Below are 26,216 nucleotides of genomic sequence, written 5' to 3' on the forward strand. Positions count from 1 at the left end.
GCCACTCAATAGGTGTCTTTATTCATACTTGTTGACATTTCCCATGGGGAACGGTTGAAGGGAGGGGCGGGGAGGGCTGAGCAGGAAGCCACGGCTTGGTTTTCCTCCATCCAGTGGAGGAAGAGACTCGGTAGGGACATGCTAAATAGAGTGAACAGGGGAACGATCACTATGTGGGCTGAGATGCACTGTGCAGTGACTTCAGACAACCTGAGTCCTTCTGTCAGGAAATGCAATTTCTAAGTGGAAAAAAAAACAAGACCCAAAGAAAAAAACAAAGTGCATACAAAGCAAACTGCTAATGTAAGAAAGGTTCTAAGGCAGCCAGCAGTGAAAAGCCAGGGCTCTGGAGTGGCCACCTGGCCATGCCCCATCCCACTGCCCTATGCCAGGCTGTCGGGCCACCAGTGCCCTCTTGAGACAGTCTCCATTGGCTCCAAGGGTGCTGTGAGCCACAGAAGGTTGTGGAGGGAGAAGAGTCTGAAGTGTGACAGCACCAGGGCAGCCCAAAGCAGGGCTGCATTGAAAATATCAACGTATCTCTTTAGGGGTGGCTCTGAGGGTTGGTGGGATTGGAGGGGGAAGGGGCACCTGGGAGGAGTACAATCAGCATCTATTCTTGGGCACAGGGAGGAGCCACTCTCTGGAATCTTAAATTACCAGGTAGGAGTAAGAATGCTGATTAGCTGTAGAGCTGAAGGCACAGCTGCCAGGCCCCTCCGGGTCGTTCTCTAGTGCTCTAGGCCCGGTGTATGGAAGGCAGTGGAGAGGAAGGGCCTGTGGGAGCCGGGGCCAGCTCAGCAGCCTAGCCAGTCGGATTTGATGCTTCCAAACTTCACACTCTTCAGACTTTGGTTCTCCAGCTTCAGGTAATAGGCACCCTTGAAGAAGTAGCTGTGACCTGGGATAAAGAAGAGACTGTGACCCCCTTATCCTGACATTCTGGCACACAGAAGGTTCCCAGGAACTTTGAACTTCTGCCTGGCATAGGGAAGAAGTTTTTAAACCAGAAGAGAGCTTTGAAAGGCTGAGGCAGGAGGACTGCTTGAGCCCAGGGGTTCGAGACCAGCTTGGGCAGCATAAAGAGATCCCCGTTTCTACAACTTTTTTTTTTTTTTAATTAGCTGGGTATAGTGGTGCATTCCTGTAGGCCACGCTACTTGGGAGGCTGATGTGGGAGAGTCGCTTAAGCCCAGGAGTTCGAGGCTGCAGTGAGCTATGTTTGTGCCTCCAGCCTGGGTGACAGAGCAAGACCTTATCTCTAAGAAAACAAAATTCAATTGTTTCAGCCTGAGCTGATTGAAGAAAATAAAATAAAAACAAAACCAAAACACAACAAAAGCCCAGAAGAGCCCCCTCTGGGACTGGAAGAAGGAAAATGGCTGTGAAATAAGCTCTCTTATTCCCTGTTCACTCATTTCTGAGATGAGGATAAAGATATCAACCTTCTAGGGCTTGCAGTGAGCATTAAGTCAGATAACATATGCTATTATTAAAAACAATAGCCCCACTTAACACAAACATCAAACTAAGCACAGTCCATGTACCAGAGGTGGCAAAACAGGATACGTCCAGTCCTATCAGGCCCACAGATGGGTTTTATTTGACTCTCACAAGTTTTTTTGTTTAGTTTTGTCTTTAAATCTGAATAACTTGCCAACGTGTAAACATCCAGAAAAGTCATACAAAAATACAGATTTCCGGCTTCTATTAAAAAAAATAGAATGTCTAATATAGAATATCTAACAACACCAGACTCCATTCTTTTTTTTTTTTGAGACCGGGTCTCACTCTATCGCCCAGTCTGGAGTGCAGTGGCATGAACATGGCTCACTGCAGCCTCAAACTCCTGGGCTCCGGCGATCCTCTCTGCTCACCTTCCCCACTAGCTGGGACTACAGATGTGTGCCGTCACGTGTAGCTAATGTTTTTAAAAATATTTTTTGCAGAGATAGAGTCTCACTGTGTTGCCCAGGCTGGTCTCAAACTCCTGGGCTCAAGCAATCCTCCTGCCTTGGCCTCCCACAGTGCTGGGATTATAGGTGTGAACCATGGCACCTGGCCTAAGCTCCTAATCTTGCCCGCCAATAATTATGTGAAGGTGAGAAGCAACTGTCTCCTGTAAATGAGGCACGTGCTCTCTGATTCAGCGCAGACTCCACAATTCCCCACTGTCTGCCCCTGCCTGCTTTACTCATTTGTGCTACCTGCCTGATCCATGGAGCTGTTGGAATTTATGACTCCTGACATACATAATTCATTTACTATTAATATGCTAGCATGCAGTAGGTGCTCAATAGATGTTTATTCTTGAAGATAATCCCTAGTCTAGCATCTGATTGTACACTGCTTTTTCTTGGACATATAAGACCTTCAGCTACCGGAGGTCAGGACTTGTGCTTAGCATAGAGTAGGTGCTCAAAAAAAAATTCTGTGGAATTTAGTTAAAATCTCCTCTAAAAAAGCCAAACTGGATCCATTTCCAGGACCCCAGAGAGCTCACAGATGCCTCCTCAAGAGTATGACTTTCAAACTCCAAATTCTATCCCTCGCTGCTACTGGTTGTGTTTTAATCAGCAAGGGGCCAGGGGCAAACTGGCTTAGTAGGGGATCTTTGCCACATGAGCAACAGAGCATGACAAAGTTTGCCTTGTCTCAAATGGAGCCATCCTTCTGCTAATGGGAGGTGGTCACAGGCCTACGAAACCCAAAATGGCCTGGACCAAACCCCAGAATGAATCCACAGCACAGAGCCCATGTTCCTTCCTCTTCCCCCAGCCCAGGCCTTCCATCCTCCTCTGCCCTGGCTCCAGGCCCTGCAGCTGTGAGAAGCCTTTCTGGGTCTTACTGCCTGGAGCCAGGCCAAGGAGCAGAGGTCAGGGATCTGGAAACCTTCCCAGCACCGGGATGAAGGAGTTGATTTGTTTTCCCGGGCGCCGCCTGCCTGCCTGCCCTGCACAATGAAGAAGTGTGTGTTTGCAAGGAGCTGGGCCCTGGCTAGGGGCGGGGAGTCCTAGAAAGCGGAGACAGTCCTGGGTGGCTCACCGCTGCCCTGCAGGTCCACGACGGCATCCAGGTTATCCGGGATGGCGTTCCAGGCATCTGCGATGAGCTTGGGGAAGCCAGGATCCATTTTCTTCTTCACCTCATTGTATCTGTAAAGAAACAGACACAGTGAACCAGCAGGGCCTCTCTAAAAGACACTTCCCCCCTAGCCTGGATGGGAGCACCCAGCTGATGGCTCCTGGCTAGGCCTGGGAAACCAGACCTAGCCCTTCAGGGAAGCAGCCGGCTGCAGTGGAAGGAAGAGCATGGAATCAGACCTGAGTCTGAACCTCAAATCTACCACTTTTAATTATATGACTTTGGATGACCCCATAAAAACAATCTCATGATTACTGCTAACATTTATAAAGCACTTACTACATGCCAAACAGTGTGTTAACCGCTTTCCATACAGCCTCAGTTTTACCAGTTGTAAAATGGGGTTGTGTCTAATTTAGTGTATTTAATTTAATGCATGCATTAAATAAAATAGCACATGCAGAGCCTCTATCCCCATGTCTTATAAATATTTAGTAGGTATTTAAGAAATGTTAGCTCCCTTACAAGCAAATCCCTGCTATAATCCCAGGAGTGCTAAACTAGAAGCCCAGGGATGAGAACCTGCCCCACCATTCTTTCACTTTGTGGCTTGGAAAAATTGCTGCTTCTTCGTCTATCAAGGGAGATGACAATCCCTGCCCTGGGAGATGATCACGGCTGGGGCAGTGAGGTTACAATGCAAGGTGGTAGGTATGTGTGAGTCCAAGGCCTGTTAGTCACAGGGTGCCACCTCAGTTCCGGCCACAGCAATCCTGGGCCCTGCCTTTAATTTAGGTAGATACTTTGGGTGCCGGTTGGTATGTTCTTCTCCCTGGCTAGCAACCCTTCTGTTTTTTAAGATTTTTGGAGAACTTTTTAAACGCTGCTGTCACGTTGAGTCCTTTGCTTCTCCACTTCATTATTCCGTAAATATTTACTGAGCTCCCACTGTGGGAGCTATGGATATCCTAGTAAACAAGATCAAGTCTTGCCCAACTGGAGCTGTTTCTAAACGGATCTGTTTCAATCCCATCCTGGTAGCAGCCACCCTTTGCTCCACAGTGCCTCCTAGTGGGCTCTCTTCCTCTCTGCAGCCAGCCTTGACCACCTCCACCCTGGACCCCAACAGCAGCTTTCCCTATATGCTCCCTTCTAGAGGGAACTTCTCACTCAGCCATCACCCCAAATAACTGCCAGAAAAGCCTTCCTTAATCCCAGCTGCAGCATTAGACTCGTTCTTACAAAACCTGGCATGCTTCCTCATGGCCTGGGGCACCAAAACCAAGTTCCCTAGCTCAAAATCCCAATCCCATCCGAGGCACCTCCACTGAGCCCTCAAACTACATTCCCTAGTGTTAGGATGGTTTGGAGATGTGTGTCCCACGCTTGAACTTTATTTCTTTCTCATTCTACCCACAGAAGATGGGGATGGCAGAAGTCAAGCCCGATTTTACAGATGAGAAAACTGAGGCTCAGATAAGAGAACTATTCTGCTTCCAAGTTCTTTTCATCCAGAAAGAATGCAAGCACTGTGGTGTCCGAAGATGTGGTATTCTCTGCAGCTTTAGAAGTTGCCGCGTATAGCAGGTGTTAAGAACACAGACATTTGTGTCCCAGCTTTTCCTTCAGCCACTTTAGCCTCAGTTTCCACACTTGGGTAAAGGAACTAACAGTATCTACCTCAACTGAGAAATATAGGTGATATGCATAGTCTCAGGCTGGGCTGTGGTAGAGGCCTGATACTGACAGCCATCATTATCTGATTCAAATGTGTTTACATAATTTTCCCTCATTCTACTACATGAGGGCAGGGTGGGATGATTTCTTGACTCCGTCTCTCCAGCAGCTAGCTAAGTGCCTGGCACACAGCAGATGTTGAACATATATTTGTGGCTTAGTGAAAGCTTCTATAAGCAGGGCCTGAGCCTTTCCTGGCATGCTGAAGACAGCTGCTCAGCCTCTGTCACTGTGGGGCTCTCTCCTTCTCCAGCAAAGATGCCTCGGGGGCCTCTGCAGACTCCTCACCACTTCTCTTGGAATAGAGATCTGTCTCCTTTGGAAGCCAGCCCAGAGCTTCTGATAGGCCTTTCAGCTCTGCCCCTTTTCAGGAAGTCTCAGTGTGGTTCCTCTGTAGAGCAGGCTGTCTGTCCTGGCTCCAGCTCTGGGAGGTGGGCTTGTATGGAAAAGGACTGGGAGGCAAATAACTCTGCCTGGAAACCCAGCAAGGCACTGCCACAACCTGCATGCCTCTGTGTGTGTGTCTGTGCGCGCGCGCACGTGTGCACACAATCATGCTCCTATATGCTGGGAACAGGTCTGTTTTTGCATGTCTACATAGATACAGTGCCTGGGAAAGTGATTTAAAAAGTCCTTCCAACACCGTAATCTGAAAACATCAGAGCTTTAGGATTCTAAGATTCACGTTTCTGTGGGTCTGTGCCGCTCACCAGCCACAATTCTAAGATTTGGAGATTGAGGGTTCCTACAATGCTGAGATGTCATTCGCAGTACGTGTGTGTGTGTATGTGTGTGTGTGTGCACACGCGCCTGCTAGTGTCTGGAGCCTGTGGGTGGAAAGCCTGCTCTGTGGTTTCCTGCCTGACTGTTTTCTTTCTTGAGGCTTGAGATATCAATCAGCTTAGGTTGCTAAGTGTCTTAGCAATATGTCTGGAATTCCACCCTGACATGGGCAGGCCTGGGATATAAAGAGTTTCTGAATGCAGGGCAGCTGGGGGGCAGAAGAGTGGGGAGGAGGGAAGGGGGAGAAGACAGAGGCCTTGGGAAGTAAATGGGATTGTTTTGGGGATGGCAGACAAAGGCTTCAGGGAGTGCCCTCTGAAATTCTTGGGTAGAGCCCAGATGCAGTGGCAGCCACGGAAGGAATGTGGGGATACCAGGAGGGAGGGGATAGAAAGACACACCACAAGTCTTTGTGCCCCAATCACTCTTTCCCCACTAATCAAATGGACTGGCAGGTATAGTGCAGGGGGCACTTGGTTAGAATACAAGAGAAGTAGCTATAATCCTGGTGTCGTGCAAACACACATATCTCAATAGCTTGGACAAGTTATTTAATTTCTTTGGACCTCTATTTCCTTTTCTAGAAAGTGTGAAGAATTACAGTCAAACTCCTGAGGTTTGGGCTACCTCTCACCAGCCATTCCTGGGTATTAGGTTCCCTGGTCATGACCATAGCCCCTCAGAACTGGACCCTTCCCTGTAGATAACCTGGAGCACAGAACCACCTGCTTCCAAACTGTTCCCCTGCCAACCTGTACCCACAGCCACGGGCCTGCTGTGGCCATGCCACAGGGTGCCTGTTCCTTCCAAAAGGTCTGATTTGGATGCTGGTTTCTATGGATGACTGTTGCACCCATCTCTAAGTCTTCTTAATATTTTGTCCTCTGCCATCATGTTCCCCTATATCTTGGAATCCCCTACCCCACCATCTCAGGTACAGAATAGTAGTGAAGACTAACATGTTTTCCCAGGAGACAGAATGCCAGGGTTCAAATCCCAACCTGTCCCTACCTGGCTGTGTGACTCCAAGCTGGTTACTTAACCTTTCTTTTTTTCTTTTTCTTTCTTTCTTTCTTTTTTTTTTTTTTTGAGATGGAGTCTCGCTCTGTTGCCCAGGCTGGAGTGTGGTGGCATGGTCTTGGCTCACTGCAACCTCTGTCTTCCGGGTTTAAGTGATTCCCCTGCCTCAGCCTCCTGAGTAGCTGGGATTGCAGGCATGCACCACCATGCCCAGCTAATTTTTTGTATTTTTAATAGAGACAGGATTTCACCGTGTTGGCCAGGCTGATTCGTAACTCCCGACCTAAGTGATCTGCCCATCTCGGCCTCCCAGAGTGCTGAGATTATAGGCATGAGCCACTGTGTCCAGCCACGGTTACCTAACCTTCCTGAACCCAAGTTTCCTCATCTGTAAAATGGGAGGAGTAATAATTCCCACCTCACAGAGCCCTTGGGACAGTCTCTGGCACACAGTGTCGGTAGGAGCAGTTACTATCTTTATTTTTATTACCCCCTTCTTCGGTGAGTCATTTCAAAATGTGGGGGTCCAGACCAGACATGGGCCAATCAAAGGAATTCTGCAAAGGGAAAGGATGTTCCTACCAGAATTATATCAGCAATGTGACAAGAATGGTTCACCTTTGGCAATATCTCAGAGGTTAGAGACCAGAGAGAGGGCATCCAGAGCCCACCGACCTCTGAACTCGACCCAGGAGGCTTGAAGCCTCAGGACGGCTTCTCTGTCTCTCACAGTCAACTGTGCTGCTGTCCTACCCACCGCCCTCCCTTACCTCCAGAATTTGTCTCCAGCAAAGATGTATGTCTTCTTGTTTTTGCTCCAGTTAAAGGCGGCATCCACTCGCTGGACATCAGGGGGCAGTCCCAGGCTGGTCAGTGGCTTGGGGTATCCTCGCTCCAGGGTGCTGGCTGAGTAGATCCAGTATTCATTCCCTAGGGTGGAAGCAAAGGGTGTGTTGGCTGGTGCTGACATGCCCTAGGCCAGCCTGTTCCTCCCATCATCTGTCTGTCCTCAGGCCCCACTGCAGCCATTCCCAACAGAGTGCAACTTCCTGCTCACTCCTGGTTGCAGTGCCCAGAGTCAGGGCTCACACAGAGGACTTCAGAAGTCAATTACAGAAGGTGCCTGGTCAAGGAAGTGAGTTGGGGGATAAATCCAGCTCACACTCTGCTCACCAAGTCGTGCACTCTAAGGGCCTTGCCTGCCATGAAGAGGCACCTTTTGCTAATTTGCAAAAAGGTGCCGTAGGAGCCAGCAGTTGTCCTGGCCAGGACCCAGGATTATGGTGGGATGGGGGAGATGGGAGCCAGGTGGTGGAGACAATAAGTACCCATAGTCTTGGCTGAGCCTTTATCTTCTCTAGGATCCCACCTCAGACCAGGGCAGGGACCTAAGTCCTTCCTTACCCCCTCATAACCCCCAGCTGTCTGTCTCCCCAAGTAGTTTGTGAGCAATGTGAGGGCAGAGCCTGTATCCCCAGGCTCTGGCAAAGCCCAGCACGTGGAAATGCTCCAATAAATGTTAAATGAGCAGGGCTTCCCAAACCTTAGCCATACAGACCTCACCTTGATGATTTTACCACTTCTAGGAACTCCTTGTACTATTATTTACTTAACATTCAGCTTTCAGTGAATTCATTTGGAAATCTTTAAAAACAAATTTATTAAAAAATGGTTTTTGACTGTCAAAATATCAGTTACTGAATAATCCGTTTCTGTCCTGATTTGAAACTTCACCCTGTTATAACTAACTACCTGTTAAAATCAATTTGTGTTTAAAAGTAAAAATGAAAACAAATCTTCTTTAAAACATTTGAACTAAAACTGTTACCTACCAAAGACTGTATCACTACAAAGGTGTTAGGAACACGCCAGCACTAAACTGAGACTTTTTTTTCTTCTAGAAAAGAAATGAGATGATTGAAAATAATTAAGAAAATGAAATGTGTACACTGAAGGTTAATGCTATCTGATGTTGGGTGTCGGAACCAGTCTCCCAGATGAGTTGCACACTTTGGGAAATGATGTTGAAAGAATGAATCTATAAAGGAGAGGGAGCACCCACGGGTGCATAGGAACTGTGGTTTGGGAGGGGGAGTGAGCCTGGGACATGCAGGAGCCCTAGTGCAGAGTCCTGTGGAGCTGAGGGCCAAGGAAGGGTGCTTCCCACACACCTGCAAAGAACACAGCCTTCTCCTCCTGTGGGGCCTCGTATACTGCATCAATCTTTTCCGGGAGCTCAGGCCAGAATGTGGCCACCAGCAGCGGCCCCATGGGCTTGTCACGTGGCGTCACAGTCCGCCAAATGAACCTGGCAGGAGGCAAGGGGGCACAGGAAACCACATCTTCAGTCACCCTGCAGCTCGAACCACACGCACGCCCCAAACCCACCCAGAAACATCCCAGAGATGATTCCTTGATGGGAGTGGGAGGCAAGATCAAAGGAAGGTTGGGGAAGGACTGGAGAATGGGCAGAGATTCTGTCTGCAATCTGCCGGAGCTGAAAAACATCCTCCTACCTTGTTCTCTCCCTCTACCTCCTCCAGGAAGCCTTCCCTGACTACCTCTGTCCATATTGTGTTTTCCCTCTCTAAGCCTCTCAAAATCATCAACTCTGAGTGCCTGGAACAGTAGTGTCTGTTTGTCTTAACTCTCCTGTTTGATTAGAAGCCAATTGGGGCAGTAGCTGATGACACTCAAGTATTTCCTGAATTAAAATGAAATGAATTTGTGTACTTTGTCAAGAGTAAGAGTTATCATTTATTGAGGTCCTGCTAAGTGTCATGCGCTTTTTGTGCCTTGTAATTTAATCCTCACAATCTTATAAGACAGCATGCACTCTGGATGGTCTACCTAGCATTTATTATCTATTTCCCCACCATCCTTCCTCACAAAACTCCACATTTATGATCCAGCCTTCACCTCCTCAGACCCTGTGTCCCCGACTCCCATTCTAGGGGTAGATACTGATTGGTCTAAGCCACTGGTTCTCCAAGTGCAGTCTCCTGCCCAGCAGCATCTGTGCACCTGAGAACTTATTAGAAATGCAAATGATTGGGTCCTTCCAGAGATCTACAGATAAGAATCTCTGGGCTCGGGGCCCAGAATCTGTGTTTTAACAAGCCTTCCAGATGATTCTAATGCATGCCAAAGTTTGAGAACTGGTCTAAGCCAGTCAGAGTTTAGCATTCCCTGGTACTGTTACTGATTCAGCAGTTGCCATATGACTTTACAGTAATGTTAAGATGGAACACACAGACTTATTTCACATCTGGGGGTCTGTGTGTGCGTATCTGTGCGTGTCTCTTTCTCTCTCACTTCCTGGGAAAGGGGAAGGATTAGAGCCCCAATTACCACTGGTAGCCTTCTTGTGACCATAAGGGGGAACCGGCCTTAGGATGAATTCAGTGCAGAGGCTAGCAGTGGACAAAGACATCAAGTCACTGACCCTCTCTCTGCCCCTGCAGGCAGTTCTACCCCTGGACTTTGTACCACATGAAAGCAATTTCTTTCTACTGTTTAGGTTGGATTGAGTTTGCAGAGGGATCGTCTCTGTTTTTGCAGCAAAACATCCTAACATAGGAAGGTGTCACAATTTTTATTTAGCAAATGAAGCTCAGAGAGGTTAAGATTCAAATTACTTAGTTATTACCAAGATTCAAATCCAGATCTGACTCCAAAGTCTGAGTTTAATCACCCTGTGATACTGTCCTTCACGACCCCCACCCTCACCAGTGTCTAGCAGCAATTTTTGTTCGTGGTTGATGTTTAATATTTACTGGTTAATCAAACAAGCCCATTAAACATTCATCAAGTTCCTTTTGAAAGAAAACTGTGATGTGGTAGGCCAAGGATGGCTCCAGTCAGGGTCTGGGCTCTGCATCCTTTCCTAGGCCCCACACATCTGAGATCTGCGTGTGTGGTCAGGGCTTTCTTAGTGGGAGGTGCTCCAGATGAAGGACATTGCCAGATCCTTACAATGAGGACTGCAGAGCAGCGCTGACATCTGCTGTTATATACCCTGGTTTGGGCATTCGAGGCCTGATGGGACCTGATTTCTCACTACATTCGAAGTCTCATCTCTCATTGCATTCTTGCCATTTCCCCACTGGCCAGCAGACCCTGTGAAGGGCAAAGCATCTGCACCCCAGAATCTGGCCCAGTGCCTAGAGTAGAGGAAATCCTTCCTGAACGTTTATGGAACATCTTCTAGCTTCACCAGATTCTCGCTGGTTAATCCAGAAACTCTCACATCACTATGGCTTGGCTCTGCAGGTCCCTCTGTCTCAAAGAACCTCCTAACTTGTCACCCCCATCAGATTATTGCTTCTCCTTTAAAGGCTCTGCTCAAATGCTGCTGCATCTGTGAAGTCTTCCTTGACTGGGATGTGCCCACAAAAGCACCTAATGCCTCTGCGATCACTTTTCTTTGATCCTGCCATTCAGTTCTCTATATGCCTATTTCTCAAACTGTACTTGTGATGCAGACTTCAATGTGCATCAGAATCACTGGGAGAATCTGCTATGATGCAGATTCCTGGGGCCTATCCCCAGAGATTCCAGTCAGGAGGGTCTGAAGCTGGGGCAGAAACTCACCTTTTAATACTCACACTCTGGGGGCAGAAACCCACCTTTTAATACTCACACTCTAGGTGGTTCTGTTATGGGAGGCCCACGCTCCTGTCTTTGAGAACACTGATCTAGCAGCCCCCAACCCCACTGTCCCAAGAACATCATTCTTCCTCCTCCAGCTACTAAAGCCTAGCCAAGTATTTGGCACAGTAGATGTCAAACAATTATTTGTCAATAATAATAGCTAATATGAATACACTTACTCTGTGTCAGGCATTATTTTTGTTCTCAGCGCTAAGTTCATCTAATCCTTACAACAACTCTAGGAGATTGGTTGGAATATTAGCCACATTTTATAAATGAGGAAACCAAGGTACAAAGAAGATACTTAATTAACGTGGCTATGATTACATAACCAGTAAGTAGCAGGTACAGAATTCTAACCCAGACAACCTGGCTTCAGGGTCCATTTTCTCAACTACTACGCTCTATGAATGAATAAACAGATGAATAATGAATAATGGATGGCTGGATCATAAATAATGGATAACAGATGGCTGGCTGGCTGGATGGATGATGGATGGAAAGATACAGGTATGGATAGATGGATGGGTAGATGGATGGATGATAGAAGAATGGAAGGACAGACCCTTTAATGAGGTCCTAGATACTGCCTGCCATTCTCCAGGGAGCTAGGACATTACGGTAAACCTCAGCCGTTAGTCAACTGAGTGGTGATTTTTATCTATAGCAGGTAGAATACCACCTCTTTCTACTCTGCAGTCGCTCACCACCCATACACAGAGTAATCTGGCCATTTGAGGGCAACGCCATTCTAGAAGAAGTCCTGTTGTAGTCTGAATTATTGTTCCCAATTCTTCCCTCCATTTCTATTTTAGGATTATATATTCATGTGCATTTCCATGTGACTTTGCAGTACCACCCTCTAGGGTAGGTGTTGGGATTTGCCATGTGATTTATTTCAGGCAGTGGAATATTCTCAGACAAGATGTGAGTAGAGGCTTTAAATGCACTTGTGTAGTTCAATTTGGCCTCTAGCACCATGTCATCTGCCATGTGTAGCTGCTAATCCCATGAGAACAACAGGCAGAGCATACCTGAACCCAAACTGAAGCTGGAAACCAAGATAACTAGTAGACCCACAGACTATAGGAGAGTAAACAAAATGCTCGGGTGCAAAAAATCTACTAAAACCTGGAGGCTGTTTGATACACAGCAGAAACTGCCTAATACAGGTCATTCTGCGAAGCACTTGGTGGGGTCTTCAGAAAAGAGTGAGGGAAAAGAGTAATGGTATAAGAGCAGAGGACAGGAGACAAGGAGGACAAGAAGCAAGCTCCTGCACTCACCGGTCCTTGAAGAAGAAGATCTCACCACGAATCTGAGCGATGCCATCAAAGACAATGTCCTGTTTGCAGATTTCAGGAGTGACAGGGCCCAGCGTGGGGGTGGGGCCGGTGCCAAGGTCAATGTCAGGAGAGGCCCCTGGGGGAGAACACCTGATCTTAGACTCTCTGCAGCTGCAAAGGTTCTCCCCACCAGGCTGAGCCCCCAGGGGTGCCCATCCAATCTGCTAAGAGTCAGAAGAAATTGTCTTCTGGCCTTAGTGTAAGCTCCGTAAGATAACAAGAAGATGCCTGGACTTTGGGAGTCCTGGGGCCTTTTGTACTTTAGATTCGCTTTTTACTGATATCACCCAAATCGGTCCTCTCTATATCCCTGAGAGTGGGGTATCATTATTGCACCATTTCACAGGTGAGGAAACTGAGGCCCAGAAAAGTTGAGTGACTTGCCCAAGGACTCAAACCCAAAGCTCAGATTCTTAGAATCACAAGAGTCAGGGCAGTCAGGGGGCCACTGGTGTGTCCAGCACTGAGAGTGGGGCACTCTTCATGATAAGCAATTCTTTTAGAGATGAGGAAACTGAGTCCAAAGAGGTATAAAGACTTGCACAATATCTTGTAGCTGGTGAGGGGCAGAGGCCACGCTTGAACCCAGCACCCTTCACAGCAGACCTTGGGCTTCTTCCTGAGTCTAGCGGTCCCCAAACTTCATCACCATTTTCACTATTTTGGCCTGGCTCAGATATCACCAGGACCATTAAATATTTCTTTTTTTTTTTTTTTTGAGACAGAGTCTCACTCTGTCACCCAGGCTGCAGTGCAGTGGCCGGATTTCAGGTCACTGCAAGCTCCGCCTCCCGGGTTGATGCCATTCTCCTGCCTCAGCCTCCTGAGTAGCTGGGACTACAGGCGCTCGCCACTTTGCTCGGCTGGTTTTTTTTTTTTTTTTTTTTTTTTTAGTAGAGACGGGGTTTCACCGTGTTAGCCAGGATGGTCTCAATCTCCTGACCTCGTGATCCGCCCGTCTCGGCCTCCCAAAGTGCTGGGATTACAGGCTTGAGCCACCGCGCCCGGCCGGCTAAATATTTCATTAAAAAAAAAAAAATGAACAGACTTTTTAAACTCTAGCCTCACTGTAAGCACCAACAATAAGTAAATCACTGGCTTAAGGCACTGGTTGTTCTGTTTCTATTACATACTAAAATCAAAGCTTATTATGAAAGCCAGAAGCTTCCACCCGCCTACTGTTAAGGTAATTCCACATGACGGAAAATTCTGTCCTGTACTTGGCTATTCTTCTGGATTCTAAACTCCACTGGGTTGCTGAAACCTGTGTAACCTTGCACCAGGTGACCTTACTCACCTAGAAAATGGGAGAAACCCAGAAATGGAGAGCGAAGAGTGACATGGATATTAGCATTGTTCAGATAGGGAAGAGTTATCCAAGTATCCCCTTGCAGAACTGCTCTGCCTTCCCAGGACTAGGTCAACACTCCCGCTTCCTGCCCTTGTCTCCAGCACTCCTGGCTGGATGAGATCTTGCTGATCCCAACCCCTGGGCCTCCACCCCAGGCTACATGACCTCCCCCGACCCTATCCCCCACCCCCCAAGGTTTACCGTAGAGCTCCTGAATGCCCTTGATGTCGTCCTGGGACAGACGGAAGTTCTTGGTGTAGGTGTAAATGGGCGCCATCAGGGCCCCAGGGTCCTGGGAGTGCTCCAGCCCCATGGCGTGGCCAAACTCGTGGGCTGCCACGAGGAACAGGCTGTACCCTGAGGGTTGCAGGGAGAGGAGAGGGTTGAAAGACAGGAGGAGAGATGAGAGAGAAGTCAGGATCTGACCCAGTGAAGCAGACTTTTGAGGACAGCCCCACAGTAAGGCTAGAGAGCCCTGGAAGCGGCATGTATTGATTTGTTTTTTCTGGGATTAATACACAATTTTGGGATTAGTGCCTTTTGCCTCCAAGTGGGGTCAGCCAAAGTCCTCTTGTCTCTTTCCAGGTTAGTATCAGGACAGATGTGTTATAAAGGAACAGGACAAGTAGTATCTGTGAATTTTTTATTTAAAACCCTATTCATTTTAAAATCCTGCTTCCTGGCTTTTTGTGTCTCTCTATAAAAGATGAGCTCTACAAACCCAGCTCCTCAGCTTCTCTGAAGAGGTAAGATAGTGGGGACAGACTGGCCCCATGTTACTACCATTTCTGCCCAAGTGAAAGCAGTAGAAACCATTCCCGCTTAGCGTGGTTGCACAGGCTGAGCCACAGCCAGCGAGCAAAACCTGTCACACCCTGTTGTGGTTAAATGTGTCCCCCCAGAAAAGATTTGCCCAAGTCTTAACCCTAGGGACCTGTGAATGTGATCTTATTTGGAAATAGGGTCTTTGCACATGTAATTAGGATGCAAGTTAAAATGAAGTCAGATTGGACCACAGTGGGCCCTTAATCCAATATGGCTTGTGACCTTATAAGAAGAGGAGAGAGGCCAGGTGCGGTGGCTCACACCTGTAATCCCAGCACTTTGGGAGGCCGAGGCAAGTGGATCACCTGAGGTCAGGAGTTCAAGACCAGCCTGACCAACATGGAGAAACCCCGTCTCTACTAAAAACACAAAATTAGCCATGTATGGTGGCGCATGCCTGTAATCCCAGCTACTCGGGAGGCTGAGGCAGGAGAATCACTTGAACCTAGGAGGCGGAGGTTGCAGTGAGCCGAGATCGTGCCGCTGCACTCCAGCCTGGGCAACAAGAACAAGACTCTGTCTCAAAAAATAAATAAATAAATAAAAGAAGAGAGGCAGACAGAGGGGGAAGGCGGCCATCCATATCATGACAGAAGCATAGACTGGAGTGACACATCCTTCAGAGGGAACATGGCCCTAATGACACCTTGATTTTAGACCTTAGCTCCCAGAAGCATGAAAGAATACATGGGATTTGTTTCGAGCCGTAAGTTTGTGGCACTTTGTCATGGCAGCCCTAGGAGACTATAATATTCACCCTGGGTGAGTCACTGAGCTCTCGATCCTTGAACTAACTACTCAGGGAGATGGAGAATCCCACCTTTAGGTAGAAGGCTGGTAAAATCAGAATGTGTCCTAGCAAGGAATTTAGCAAGGGATAAGAAAACCTCCTTTGGCCAGCCTCTGTCCACTGACATCTGCCAAGTTCCATCTCATGATGATTATAAAGAATGAAAGTAACATAAAGACAGGCTTGCCTAATTCTGACAGGCCCTGGACCTGCCCATTCACCTGGCCACTGTGGGCCATCAGGGAGCTTTAAGTAACCCTGTAACCCTGGGCCCTGCGCCTGGAGTGGGCACAGGGCCCCAAGCACCCTGCTCACTGCACCACGCACACAGTGAGGTCACAAGCTGTCTCCTGGGCACTCTCTCCCCCAAGCTTGTGAGTCCTAGGGGGCAGAGAATTGTCCCAGCCAGCTGCATCCTCAGCACCCAGGACTGACAAGGACCCACCATTTACACCTGGTAACAGATGGTGCTGACTGATGGGGGAGGGAGGGCTCTGGGGGCTCCCCCAGGGCTGTGTGGACCATGGGGTCAGCTCAAGCATGAGGCTGTTCCTTTTTTCCTTTCTTCTGCTGCCCCCCAGCTCCTTGAAGGCACCTCTTTGTGCAGTGGAAATGTCTCAGGAGAATTGTCTCTCTGGTAACCTGTACTCAGAACTCAGCCATTTTTTGGTAGTTACAAGCCCACCTGGAGGGTGGCTGAAGGGGAAGGCAAGAGCAGTGACTCCTCAGGAAGGCCGGTTCTTGCCCAGGAGGCAGGTAGCAGCATCTGGTCTACCAGGGTCTGGTTTTGGAGGCTGTGCCTCCACCTGGATGGGCAGTATCTAAGCAGGGACCTTGGTTCCACCAGAGATGGGCATTGTCTCAGCCCAGATGGGTGGGTCTGGGTAGATGGGTGTCTGAGGGGCAGTGTCTATGCTTGAAGTGGGTGAGGTCTCAGGAAGGTTTTGGGAGCAAGTTTAGGGGCAAGGGAGATGTCCAGGGTCTCTGTCCAATGACCAGGGCCTCGTACCTTGGTCGGGGCAGAAGCCCCACTTGCGGTCGTCATCGTAGTTGGCTGTGGTCGCACACCACATCTTTCCATCACTGCGGCCAGCGCTGGTGCAGCTCTCATACTTGTTGCCCAGGAAGGTGAAGGGGAAGACACAGGGGGCACCTTCTGAGTTCCCACCAACAGTGGACATGGCTGTGGGGTTAGGGATACAGGTCAAGGCACAGCAAAGAGTCTGAGGCTACCAGCAGGAAGCAATGACATGATGCTGATCTTAGCAAGCCACACCTAAATCAGACTCAGTCCCAGGCACTGTATCTTTAGACTCATCTCACCCCACCCCTGACAACAGCCTTGTGCAGGAGGGACTGAATGGCACCCCGTTTCATGGATGGGAAACAGGAGATCAGAGAGATGATGAAATTTCCCTGAGCCAACACTGCTAGGAAGTATCAGCTGCAATTCAAACCCAGGAAGCCAGATTTCAGAGTTCTAATGAGCCTCCCATGGAAAGGGGCAGATGGGCTAGGGGCAAAGGGAGTTGGATGAAGCTGATGGCACCAGCACACGCTCCTCAACTGTGAGCCCCCTTGGGCAGGGCTTTTCTGAGACCAACCTCTGCATCTGCTGCACAAAGCAGGCACTCAGTAAATTCCTGTTGGAGGAAGGGAAGAAGGAAAGGAGGGAGAAATGGAGAGAAGGAGGGCAAGAGGGGGACAGGGAAGAAAGCAGGGAGCTTTTAATAAAAAACAGACTAAAAGGTGGAGATACAGACCAGGAAAGGCAGGGAAGAGAGACTGCAGGGTCAGAGGAGGAGAGAGAAGTATCTGTCAGAGAGTCTGAGAGAAAAGGGATGCAGGTCAGTCAGAGGATCCTGAGCAGGCCTGACATTTAGGTGTCACCAATTCAACTGTTGATACCCAATGTCTGTTCTGATGTCAGTGTCCAGGCCATACCAGGTGACAAGTATCCTGACCAGCTGCACGGACATCTTGGGTGTGGATGTCATTCGCACAGATGTCTTAGCATCCCTGTCTTGGGGAAAGGAGGTTGGCACAGGGAGTCTTACGGGTTTTTTATCAGACAGCAGGTGCTGGGCCCTGAGGGAGGGAGAGGTAGTGGCACCCACCGGTCTCAGGGCAGAAGCCATACTTCTTGTCGCGGTCATAGTCCTCAGTGGTGCCGCACCAGCGGTAGCCATCCGTGCGGCCCTCAGTAGTGCAGCTGTCATAGGATGTGCCCTGGAAGCGGAATGGGAACTTGCAGGGCTGTCCTTCAGCATTGCCGCCCATCGTGAACAGGGCTAGGGGTAGGGGAGAGAGAGAAGGATATGAATGAGACATGCCTCCATGGGCATACAGCTGGCTGGCTGCCCATCTGCCGGTTCACATCAGTGAAGTTGATGCCTTGTTAAAATATTAAGAAAACATCTCTACTGGTTGGTAAGGAGCTGCTTCTCTGAGCTCCCAGAGAGAAGCCCTGCTTCCCTGGTTATCCCAATCCCTCCCCTGGGATCTTATGGACCATCCAACAACAAAATGGTTGACACCTGGGACACAGCAAGGGCTTCTAGAACCCTGCCTCAGCCCCAAGGTCACTATCCACACTGCCTGGTCCATGCCTGTACCATCCAAATTTCATGTAATAATGATGTATGACATGAATATAACAGTCATGGCAGGCAGGACCACGAGAATCTCTCTCCGTTTGATAGGTGGAGAAATCAAGGCTAGGACAAAGCTGGTTCTCAAACTGCTCATGGTCACATAAATGAGAGAAGTGAATGAAGGTTGTAACTAAAAACTACAAAACACACCAATCTCAATCTCTCTTGCTCAGTCTGTCACTCTCATACATGTAGATGTGTGTGTGCACACGCATACACAGAAAGAAAGCTTTACCTCCTGTCAACCCCAGGCCCCTTCCTGGATGGCCTTGTTGCAGTCTCTGTAGGAGGGAGAGAAAGAGAGAAGAGGAGGAGGGAGGGAGAGGGAGGTGGTGCCTTCAGGTTCCTTTTACTAAACACTCTGGGCTTCTACTTTGACATCTTCAAGACAGGGGCCATAACTGGAAAGCTGGGGGAGGGAGTGGGGTTCAGAGCCTGGCCTGTGTGTCTTGGATTCTCCCCGTCTTCCCCTCATCCACCCAAAGCTAAAAAATGGTGTGTCTCTGGAATTGCCAACTAGCAAAACCACAAGTCCATAACAAGGACCATCTGTGCACAACGGCGCCAGAGGTGACCTCACCAGCCCCCGTTAACTCCACCATGGCCAGAATGGAGCCCAGTGCCTGGCCTCCCACCACAGAACTTGGAGTCCTGTATCCTCACTGCTCCCCTCTCTACCAAAAGACCTTGTCCTGCAATGCCAGAAAAAAATGTCACCTAGAGAAAAGGCAAGACTGAGTCCAGATACCTTAGTGGCCTCAGAGTTGAGAAAGGCGAAGTGTTAACTTTAACCAGTGCCAGCCCCCTGCCTCTGACCTCCCATCAGCCGCATTTCTACCACCCAGGAAGCCCCTGTCTCCTCCCAAATTCCCCTGACAAGGATGGCAAGAATCAGACACTGACTCAGCAGTCAGCAGGGGCTGAGTAACAAGAATCTCTGCCTCGAGACCCAGACACGTGCGTGTTGTGCGTACTTGCATCTGGCTAAGCACAAAGTAAATAACTAATGTCCAATGCAGGGAATAACCCTTCCCAAACTTATGAAATACAGCTGTTTCCACATCTATCTATCATCAAAGCATTCTGTTCCTATCAGAGGGGTGACACAGGGAAGGGTTAATGCCACATGTAATCCCTACCGGGAAACGCAAGATACAAAAAACATTTTTATTTCAAAATTTCTGACTTATTAATGGTGAATGGCTTAAACTCTTACTTAATATAAAGTTTAGCTCTGGTAATAAAAGCGTAAACAGGAAGGGGATTAACTAGTTCTTTGTTTCTTTCGTTCTGTGAAGATGGTTGGTGCTTAGTTTTCAGTTACAATGGGGTTAGGGAGATTCACAGACGTAAAATTACGGACAAAAAGACAGTCTTTAGTTTATGTAGATTAAAGAGTCTTTGTGAGATGGGAAAGAAGATGGTGTTAAAAATTTTTAGACGTTTTTCCGTTTTCCCCAGGTTTTCTGGGCTTTCAATCTGCAGAATTATCAAATATGATAACTTCATAGACTATGAAGTTACATACACCGTCATGACTATGAAGTGTGTTAAGGATATTTTTAGCAAGGATTGAGTGTGTATGTCAATATCTATACCCCATTTTAAAAGGTTTCCCCCATGTGGCTTCAAAATCTCTGAAAATGTTGTGTCTCGGGCACTGACAAGCACACAAACACAAATACTGGGTCAAGCCTAAAGTATTTATCAAGACACAGAGATGCAGACACAAGCTACACAGGAGGCAGAAAAAGACAGTGCCCAAGAGAGGCAGATGGTATAGCCTCTGTGCCCAGACACACACACACACACACACACACACACACACACACGCATGCACGCATTAGCAGAGGCAGCATCAGGACCAAGGCTGGAGCAATAGGTGAAATTCCTCAGTTGGAGTTCGCAAACCAGGTTGAGTCCAGCCCTGGTCTGAGTCCTGCCTCCTTATCACACTGCTAGGTTTCCAGCTACCAGCAAGCCTTTCCTCATGCCCTTGAAGTATCAATCTTGATTGAAGTATAAAGACTGGTTCTAGAGAGAACCACTGGGCATTGTAACAGTTCTAAGTTTACTCCAACATATGTAAGAAATAAATAATTAGCACATCAAATCTGTGACTCCTAAATGATTGCTAATGGTGAAACTTAAAAAAAAAAATCGACTTGATTTAATTAAAGTATTATGTTCATCATGGTACTGGTGGGAGAGAAACAACAATGGCTCAGATCAGGTTGAGGGGGGAACTGAGTGAAGGATGTTGGAGGGATGCTCATTGACTGGCAGTGCCAGCCAGTCCTGGAGAGTGCAGAGGGTGGAGCACAGTGGGGAGCCGGGGAAGCTGGAAGCTTGGGGTGGAAAGTCTTGGGGACTAGAGTGGATGCTCACCTTCGTGGGGACAGAAGCCATACTTGCCATCCTTCTCAAAGTTGTAGGTGGTAGAGCACCAGAGGAAGCCGTCGCTGCGGCCAGTGTCAGTACAGCTGTTGTACTCCTTGCCATTGAACAAGAAGGGGAACTTGCAGTACTCCCCATCGGCGTTCCCATACTTCACACGGACCACTAAAGGGTGACATGGAAGGGGGAGGTTGGACTTCTCCATGCCTTCTTTGGAGACCAAGATTCTGACTCACCCAGATGTGTGACTTTGCTCCCCTCCCACCTCTCCGGTCCAAGCAGATGGAGTGGAGAGAGGACAGGACAGAGAAGGTCTGGGGCATGCAGAGGGCCCCTTTCTCACCTTGGCCTTCTCCCAAGGTCCATAGCTCATCGTCGTCAAAGTGGGAGTCTCCCCCAACACCAGTGCCTGGGGCAAAGGCATGAGCCAGGAGTCCGTCCTTACCATCAAAGGGGTATCCGTCGCCATGCTCTGAAACACACATTGGGTCTTAGCTTCTAGCTGTGCCACCTAGACCCTGAAACCCCCCCCCCACCCCATCTACATGTGGAGCCTGTCAGCCCACCCAGCATCTGTCCCCTTCCCTCATCCCAGTGGGGTTATCCAGGACTGCAAACACTGGGGCTCGGTAGAGATCTGCTGACCCGGTTGTTACCATCCTATGGTCTACACTGCTCTCCCAGGTTTACATGACTCCCAGTATCCATACCCGCTACCTTCATTGTCTACACTACCACCATGACACTATACCTACCACATACACACATTACCACACTAGTGTCCTCACCCCATCCTCATCATCCCCAGTGTCTATGCCATCCACCCTCTTGTCAATACTGCCCTCTTAACCACAATCCTGCCTTTATTTCACACTATCACCAATATCTGCAACACAAATCCTCATGCCCACCTTGTCACCAAGGCCTGTACCACCCACCCACTTGTCTACACTGTTTCCCATGCTCTTTACCTTCATCACTTACCACTCAGTGTCTATACCACCTACCTTTATGTCTGTGCTACTGGCAATGTTCACACCATAAACTCACATGGCCACCTGGCCCCGGGTTCTATGACCCTTCCTCTCACGTCTACACTGCTCCATTGTTTCCAAACCACTCTCATATATCTACACTTCCTCAGTATCTACCAGCATCATCCAACAGAGCTTTCTGTGATGAGGAAAATTCTTTGTCTGTGCTGTCCAAAATCAATAGCCGCTAACCTCCTGTGTCTTTTGAGCACTTGAAATGTGCCCAGTGTGACCTGGAAACCGATTTTAAATTTTTAACGAATTTAAATTTAAATAGCCATGTATATTCTACCTAATGGCTGCCATATTGGACAGCATAGTAGACCACTTGCTTCGGGTTTAGACGGCCTCCAGGTTACACCACAGCACACCATCTGCCCCTATGTCAACGTGGCTCTCCAGTGTCCACTCCGTGTTGTGTTGCCCCCATCTAAACCACCCCCAGGGTCCACACCATCTACTGTCCTATCTAAGCTGCCCTCAGGATCCCCACACCCCTCTAATGTCCATCTCGCCCCTTCGTCTCTACGCTGTTCCCTGCTGGCCCCTCTTCTGCCCCATCTTCTGCCTACCCCAGCGGCCAAAGTTGATCATGATGTCTGCCTCTCCATCATGGATTCGAGAAAACCGCAGTGGGGTCACATCACTCCAGACTTGGAAGGCACGAGCAAAGGCATCATCCACCGTCTCTGGGTCCAGATCAGGTGTGTAGCCAATGATCCTGGAGGTGGTAGAAATGCATGTGAGTGTGTATGCATGGGCATAAGTGTGTGCATATGCAAGTATGTGTGTGTGCACAGATATGTGAAAAGGTTTTGAGTGTGTGTGTATGTGAACATACAAGTATATGCACAAGCATGGGAAGGGTGCACAAGTATGTGAGCATGTATCTGCATGTATGTGTGTGCAGGTTGGGCAGGGCTCACTGCCAAGAACAAACTTCCCAGGATACCTTGAAGACCCAGGGAGTCCCAGGCCAGCCAACATTTTTAGGCCCCAGCTCAGGAGTTCCATCTGTCACTTCTGGCTGGTGGGGGAGGGCCATAAGTAGTGCATTACGGGGCATAAGGCAAAGATCTCACCATTGGAACCCAGCACCAGCCAAAGAGAGCACAGCTCTCAGCCCAATTAGCAACAATTTATAACCCAATTGGGCTGCTAAACCCAATTAGCTACCAATCATCACGTTCCTTCTGCCCATCCCAATGACCTCATCTAAAAACAATAACAATGGCTAGCATTACTACACTCTTGCTCTGTGTCAAAAATCATAGAAGTCGTTTGTATTAGTTCAGTCTAGGTTAGTTCCCCAACCAACCATGTGGGGAAGGGCATTTTTAAAGCCCCATTTTATAGACTGGAAAGCCAACATTCACAGCACTGAAAAGGAACCCAATGTCTGATGGCTAGCAAGTATGAAATTCAAGTCTGTCTGACTTCATTTTCTAAGAACTGTGTATTGAAACTCCCTAAGATGCCAAGCCTTCACAAAAGACACTTCATGGATCCCCTGAGTGGAGAGAATGCATGGGTCAAGGAGACTCGTGTCCCTCAGCCCGATGGCCCTGCCTCCCCAAGCCCTGCCCTGGCACCTGTATGTGATCTGGTTCTTGTCCCACTTGGGCTTGCGGGGGAAGAAGTTGTAGTTGGCCACATCTGGGTTGCCGCAGCGCGGCTTCCGCATGGTCTCGATGGTATTCTGGTCAAGATCACCTGTCTGGGGCAGTCCAAAGAACTTTTGCATCTTCTTTAGTGTGTCCTTCAGCACAAACAGGTTGCAACTCTCCTTGGGGCAGCCATAGAAGGTGTTCAGGTATTGCTGAAAGAAATGCACACCCCCAAGGCAAGCAGCCACATTAAGATGGCACAGTATTAACCAAAGCAGGCTGTAGCAATCAGCCCCCAACCCAGTGCCATAGTCCAGACAGGATATAAGCCAGGGGTCCCAGAGCACTGGGTGGAGTACCGGGTTCCCAAATCAGCACTGGCACCCCTTAGTTGAGCGACAGGACATACAGCTATAGAGAGCATAGCCACCGCTTGTTGGTGCTGGGTGCTGACTATATGCCCAGGCACGAAAGTCAGACTATGTTAATTCATTTAATGCTCAAAACTCTATAATGTAGATATACTATCCCTATTATACAGAGGAGGAAACTGAAGCGCAGAGAGGTTAAGAAACTTGCTTACGATCACACAGTTCACAAATGGTAGATTCGGATTTGGGACAAAGCAATCTGGCTCCAGAGCCTGTGCTAGGAAACGTGATACTCCAGTATCCTTCCTTTACCTCTATCAACTCTTTTATCTACCTTGCAGCTGGTGACTTGGGGACTTTTTTCTTCCTTTTTTCTTCTAAAGAGATTCAAAGACTATGTGCATGGGCTCTGGCAGCAGACAAACCTGGGTTCAAATCCTGAATCAGCCACTTGCAAAAATAAAGCAGTCCTGTCCTTCAGGAGCCATACAACTGGCCTTGCCCAAACTGAGGCCAAAACTGAGCAGGTCCCTGCAAAGAGGTTCAGGGAGCAACGGACTCATTTATTTAGTCAACAAATACTTTTTAGCACCTACCACATACCAAGCCCAGTGCTACTGCTGAGGATAAATTGGTGAACAAGATAGACAGCTCTGTCTCTAAAGTGCAATCCTAGTAGGGAGGCTGATAGATCACAAATAAAACCAAAATGAAGTATGTGATAAGTGCCCTGTTGGAACGGTGAAAGGAGCCAGGAGATCTTCTGACAATGGTCCTAGCCTTCTTGGAAGTAGTTAGGAAAGGGGAAATCAAGGACATAATAATAATATAATAGGAATAATGGCTAGTGCTTATTGAGTACTTACCATGTGCTAGGTAAGCACCTAAGATTACCTCTCTTTTAACCCTGAGATATGGAATTTCCCAGTTTGCAGATGAAGAAACTGAGAAGTCACTTGCCCAAGATCATCACTAGGCCAGCTAGTTAGTTAACGCACCCTTTGATTTGAAGCCAAGCAGTCTAAGTTCAGAGCTATCTTCTTAAGCCCCCCACTGCATTGCCTCTGGACAACACAGACTTCCGTTTGTCAGTGGTGTTCAAACCAGGCACCTCCATCTTGAGTAGGGGCTGGGTAAGATGAGGCTGAGACCTGCTGGGCTGCATTCCCAGGAGGGCAGGCATTCTTAGCCACAGAATGAGACAGGAGGTTGGCAGGACTGATTTCACAACATACAGGTCAGGTCACAAAGACCCCTATGATAAAACAGGATGCAGTAAAGAAGCTGGAGAAAGCCCACCCAAACCAAGACAGCAATGCAAGTGACCTCTGGTCGTGCTCACTGCTCATTATATGCTAATTATAATTATTAGGATGTTAAATACATTAGACACTCCCACCAGCGCCATGACAGTTCATAAATGCCATAGCAACATGGAGAAGTTACCCGATATGGTCTAAGAGGGACAGGAACCCTCAGTTCCAGGAACTCCCCATCTCTTTTCCGGAAAACTCCTAAACAATCCACCCCTTGTTTAGCATATAATCAAGAAATAACCATGTGTATACTCACTCAAGCAGCCCATTCCCTGGTCTGCCTATGGAATAATCACCCTTTTATTCCTTTAGCTTCTTAATAAATTTGTTTTCACTTTACTGTGTTGGCTGGCTCTTGAATTCCTTCCTGTTCCACGCCAAGAACCCATGTGGCCCCCAGGCTAAGCCTCAATTTAGGGGTTCATCCTGTGACCCATTGGCTGGAAAAAGTGTAAGGAACCCAAGTAGCTTTGTCATTGTCCCACAGCTCCACTCTCAGCCCCACCCAACAGCCACATCATTATGCTAGCCTGCTCCAGACCCTTGAAAAAAGTAGCCCTCTAAAAATGTACAGAGGTTTCCCAACCCATCTATCCAGAGGGGGCTGAGACTTAGCTGCTTGGAAAGGGTGAGAGTTGGGAGAGGGTAGGTGTCATCTCCTGAAGGAGTTCCTAGGGTGACCAGAGGTCATGGGCGTCTTCTCCCGGACAGGTTGAGGGGGAGGCTGGAGGGCAGGGTGGCTGAGGCAACAAGGGAGCAGATATCCCCCAGAGTGGAAAGGACATCTTGAAGGGTCCCTGGCTGGCCTCCCTCCTCAGGCCCTACTTACGCAACACTGCGGCCAGGCTCAGTGTCCCTCCAGCCAGGCGCGCGCACGCTCACAAGACAACATCTGAACCGCAGTTTGGGAACCCAGCCAGGAAGGAGGACTTGCTGGCCGCTCTCCGACCCGAGCGGAGCGCAGTCCGCCCCCGCCCCACGCGCCAGGCCCTCCAGCGCCTGCCCCACTCCTCCTCCCTCCTGCCGGGCAAGCTCTCTCCTTCTTTCCTCCGACCCTTTGGAGAAGTTCGAGGAAACTTTCCGAGGCCCAGCCCTTGACCGATTTGTCCATTAAGCCAGGTGAAGAAAGATGCGCTCTCTGCTTCCCTCCTGCCCCAATCACTTCCCAAATGGCCCCCTTGAGCTGTTTATTTAAAGGCCCCTCTCCGGATCTGTGCTGAAGGTTCCTAGAAGTTTGCCAAGCCCCGC

At 48.6% G+C, this 26,216-nt stretch overlaps 1 protein-coding gene across 5 annotated transcripts in view; it reads right to left on the bottom strand.

Moving 5' to 3' along the window:
• MMP2 (matrix metallopeptidase 2) overlaps positions 1-26,216 on the bottom strand; it is a 27,642-nt gene continuing 1,426 nt past the window's right edge. For 3 of the 5 annotated variants that reach the window (XM_011971912.1, XM_011971913.1, XM_011971916.1), the window contains 12 exons: positions 23,267-23,493; positions 22,247-22,395; positions 20,984-21,112; positions 20,632-20,805; positions 17,707-17,880; positions 16,599-16,772; positions 14,176-14,331; positions 12,564-12,699; positions 8,796-8,932; positions 7,395-7,554; positions 3,046-3,155; positions 1-901 (listed from right to left, as the gene is read on the bottom strand). In XM_011971912.1, the coding sequence (XP_011827302.1) occupies positions 798-901; positions 3,046-3,155; positions 7,395-7,554; positions 8,796-8,932; positions 12,564-12,699; positions 14,176-14,331; positions 16,599-16,772; positions 17,707-17,880; positions 20,632-20,805; positions 20,984-21,112; positions 22,247-22,395; positions 23,267-23,493 (1,830 nt within the window). In that variant the 3' untranslated portion in view covers positions 1-797. Of the gene's footprint in view, positions 902-3,045; positions 3,156-7,394; positions 7,555-8,795; positions 8,933-12,563; positions 12,700-14,175; positions 14,332-16,598; positions 16,773-17,706; positions 17,881-20,631; positions 20,806-20,983; positions 21,113-22,246; positions 22,396-23,266; positions 23,494-24,518; positions 24,836-25,797; positions 25,863-26,216 lie in introns of those variants that run through there. The other 2 variants (XM_011971915.1, XM_011971914.1) reach the window with 2 other exon arrangements.

This window comes from Mandrillus leucophaeus, unplaced genomic scaffold (genome assembly GCF_000951045.1).
Source record: "Mandrillus leucophaeus isolate KB7577 unplaced genomic scaffold, Mleu.le_1.0 Scaffold125, whole genome shotgun sequence".
Taxonomy (NCBI): domain Eukaryota; kingdom Metazoa; phylum Chordata; class Mammalia; order Primates; family Cercopithecidae; genus Mandrillus; species Mandrillus leucophaeus.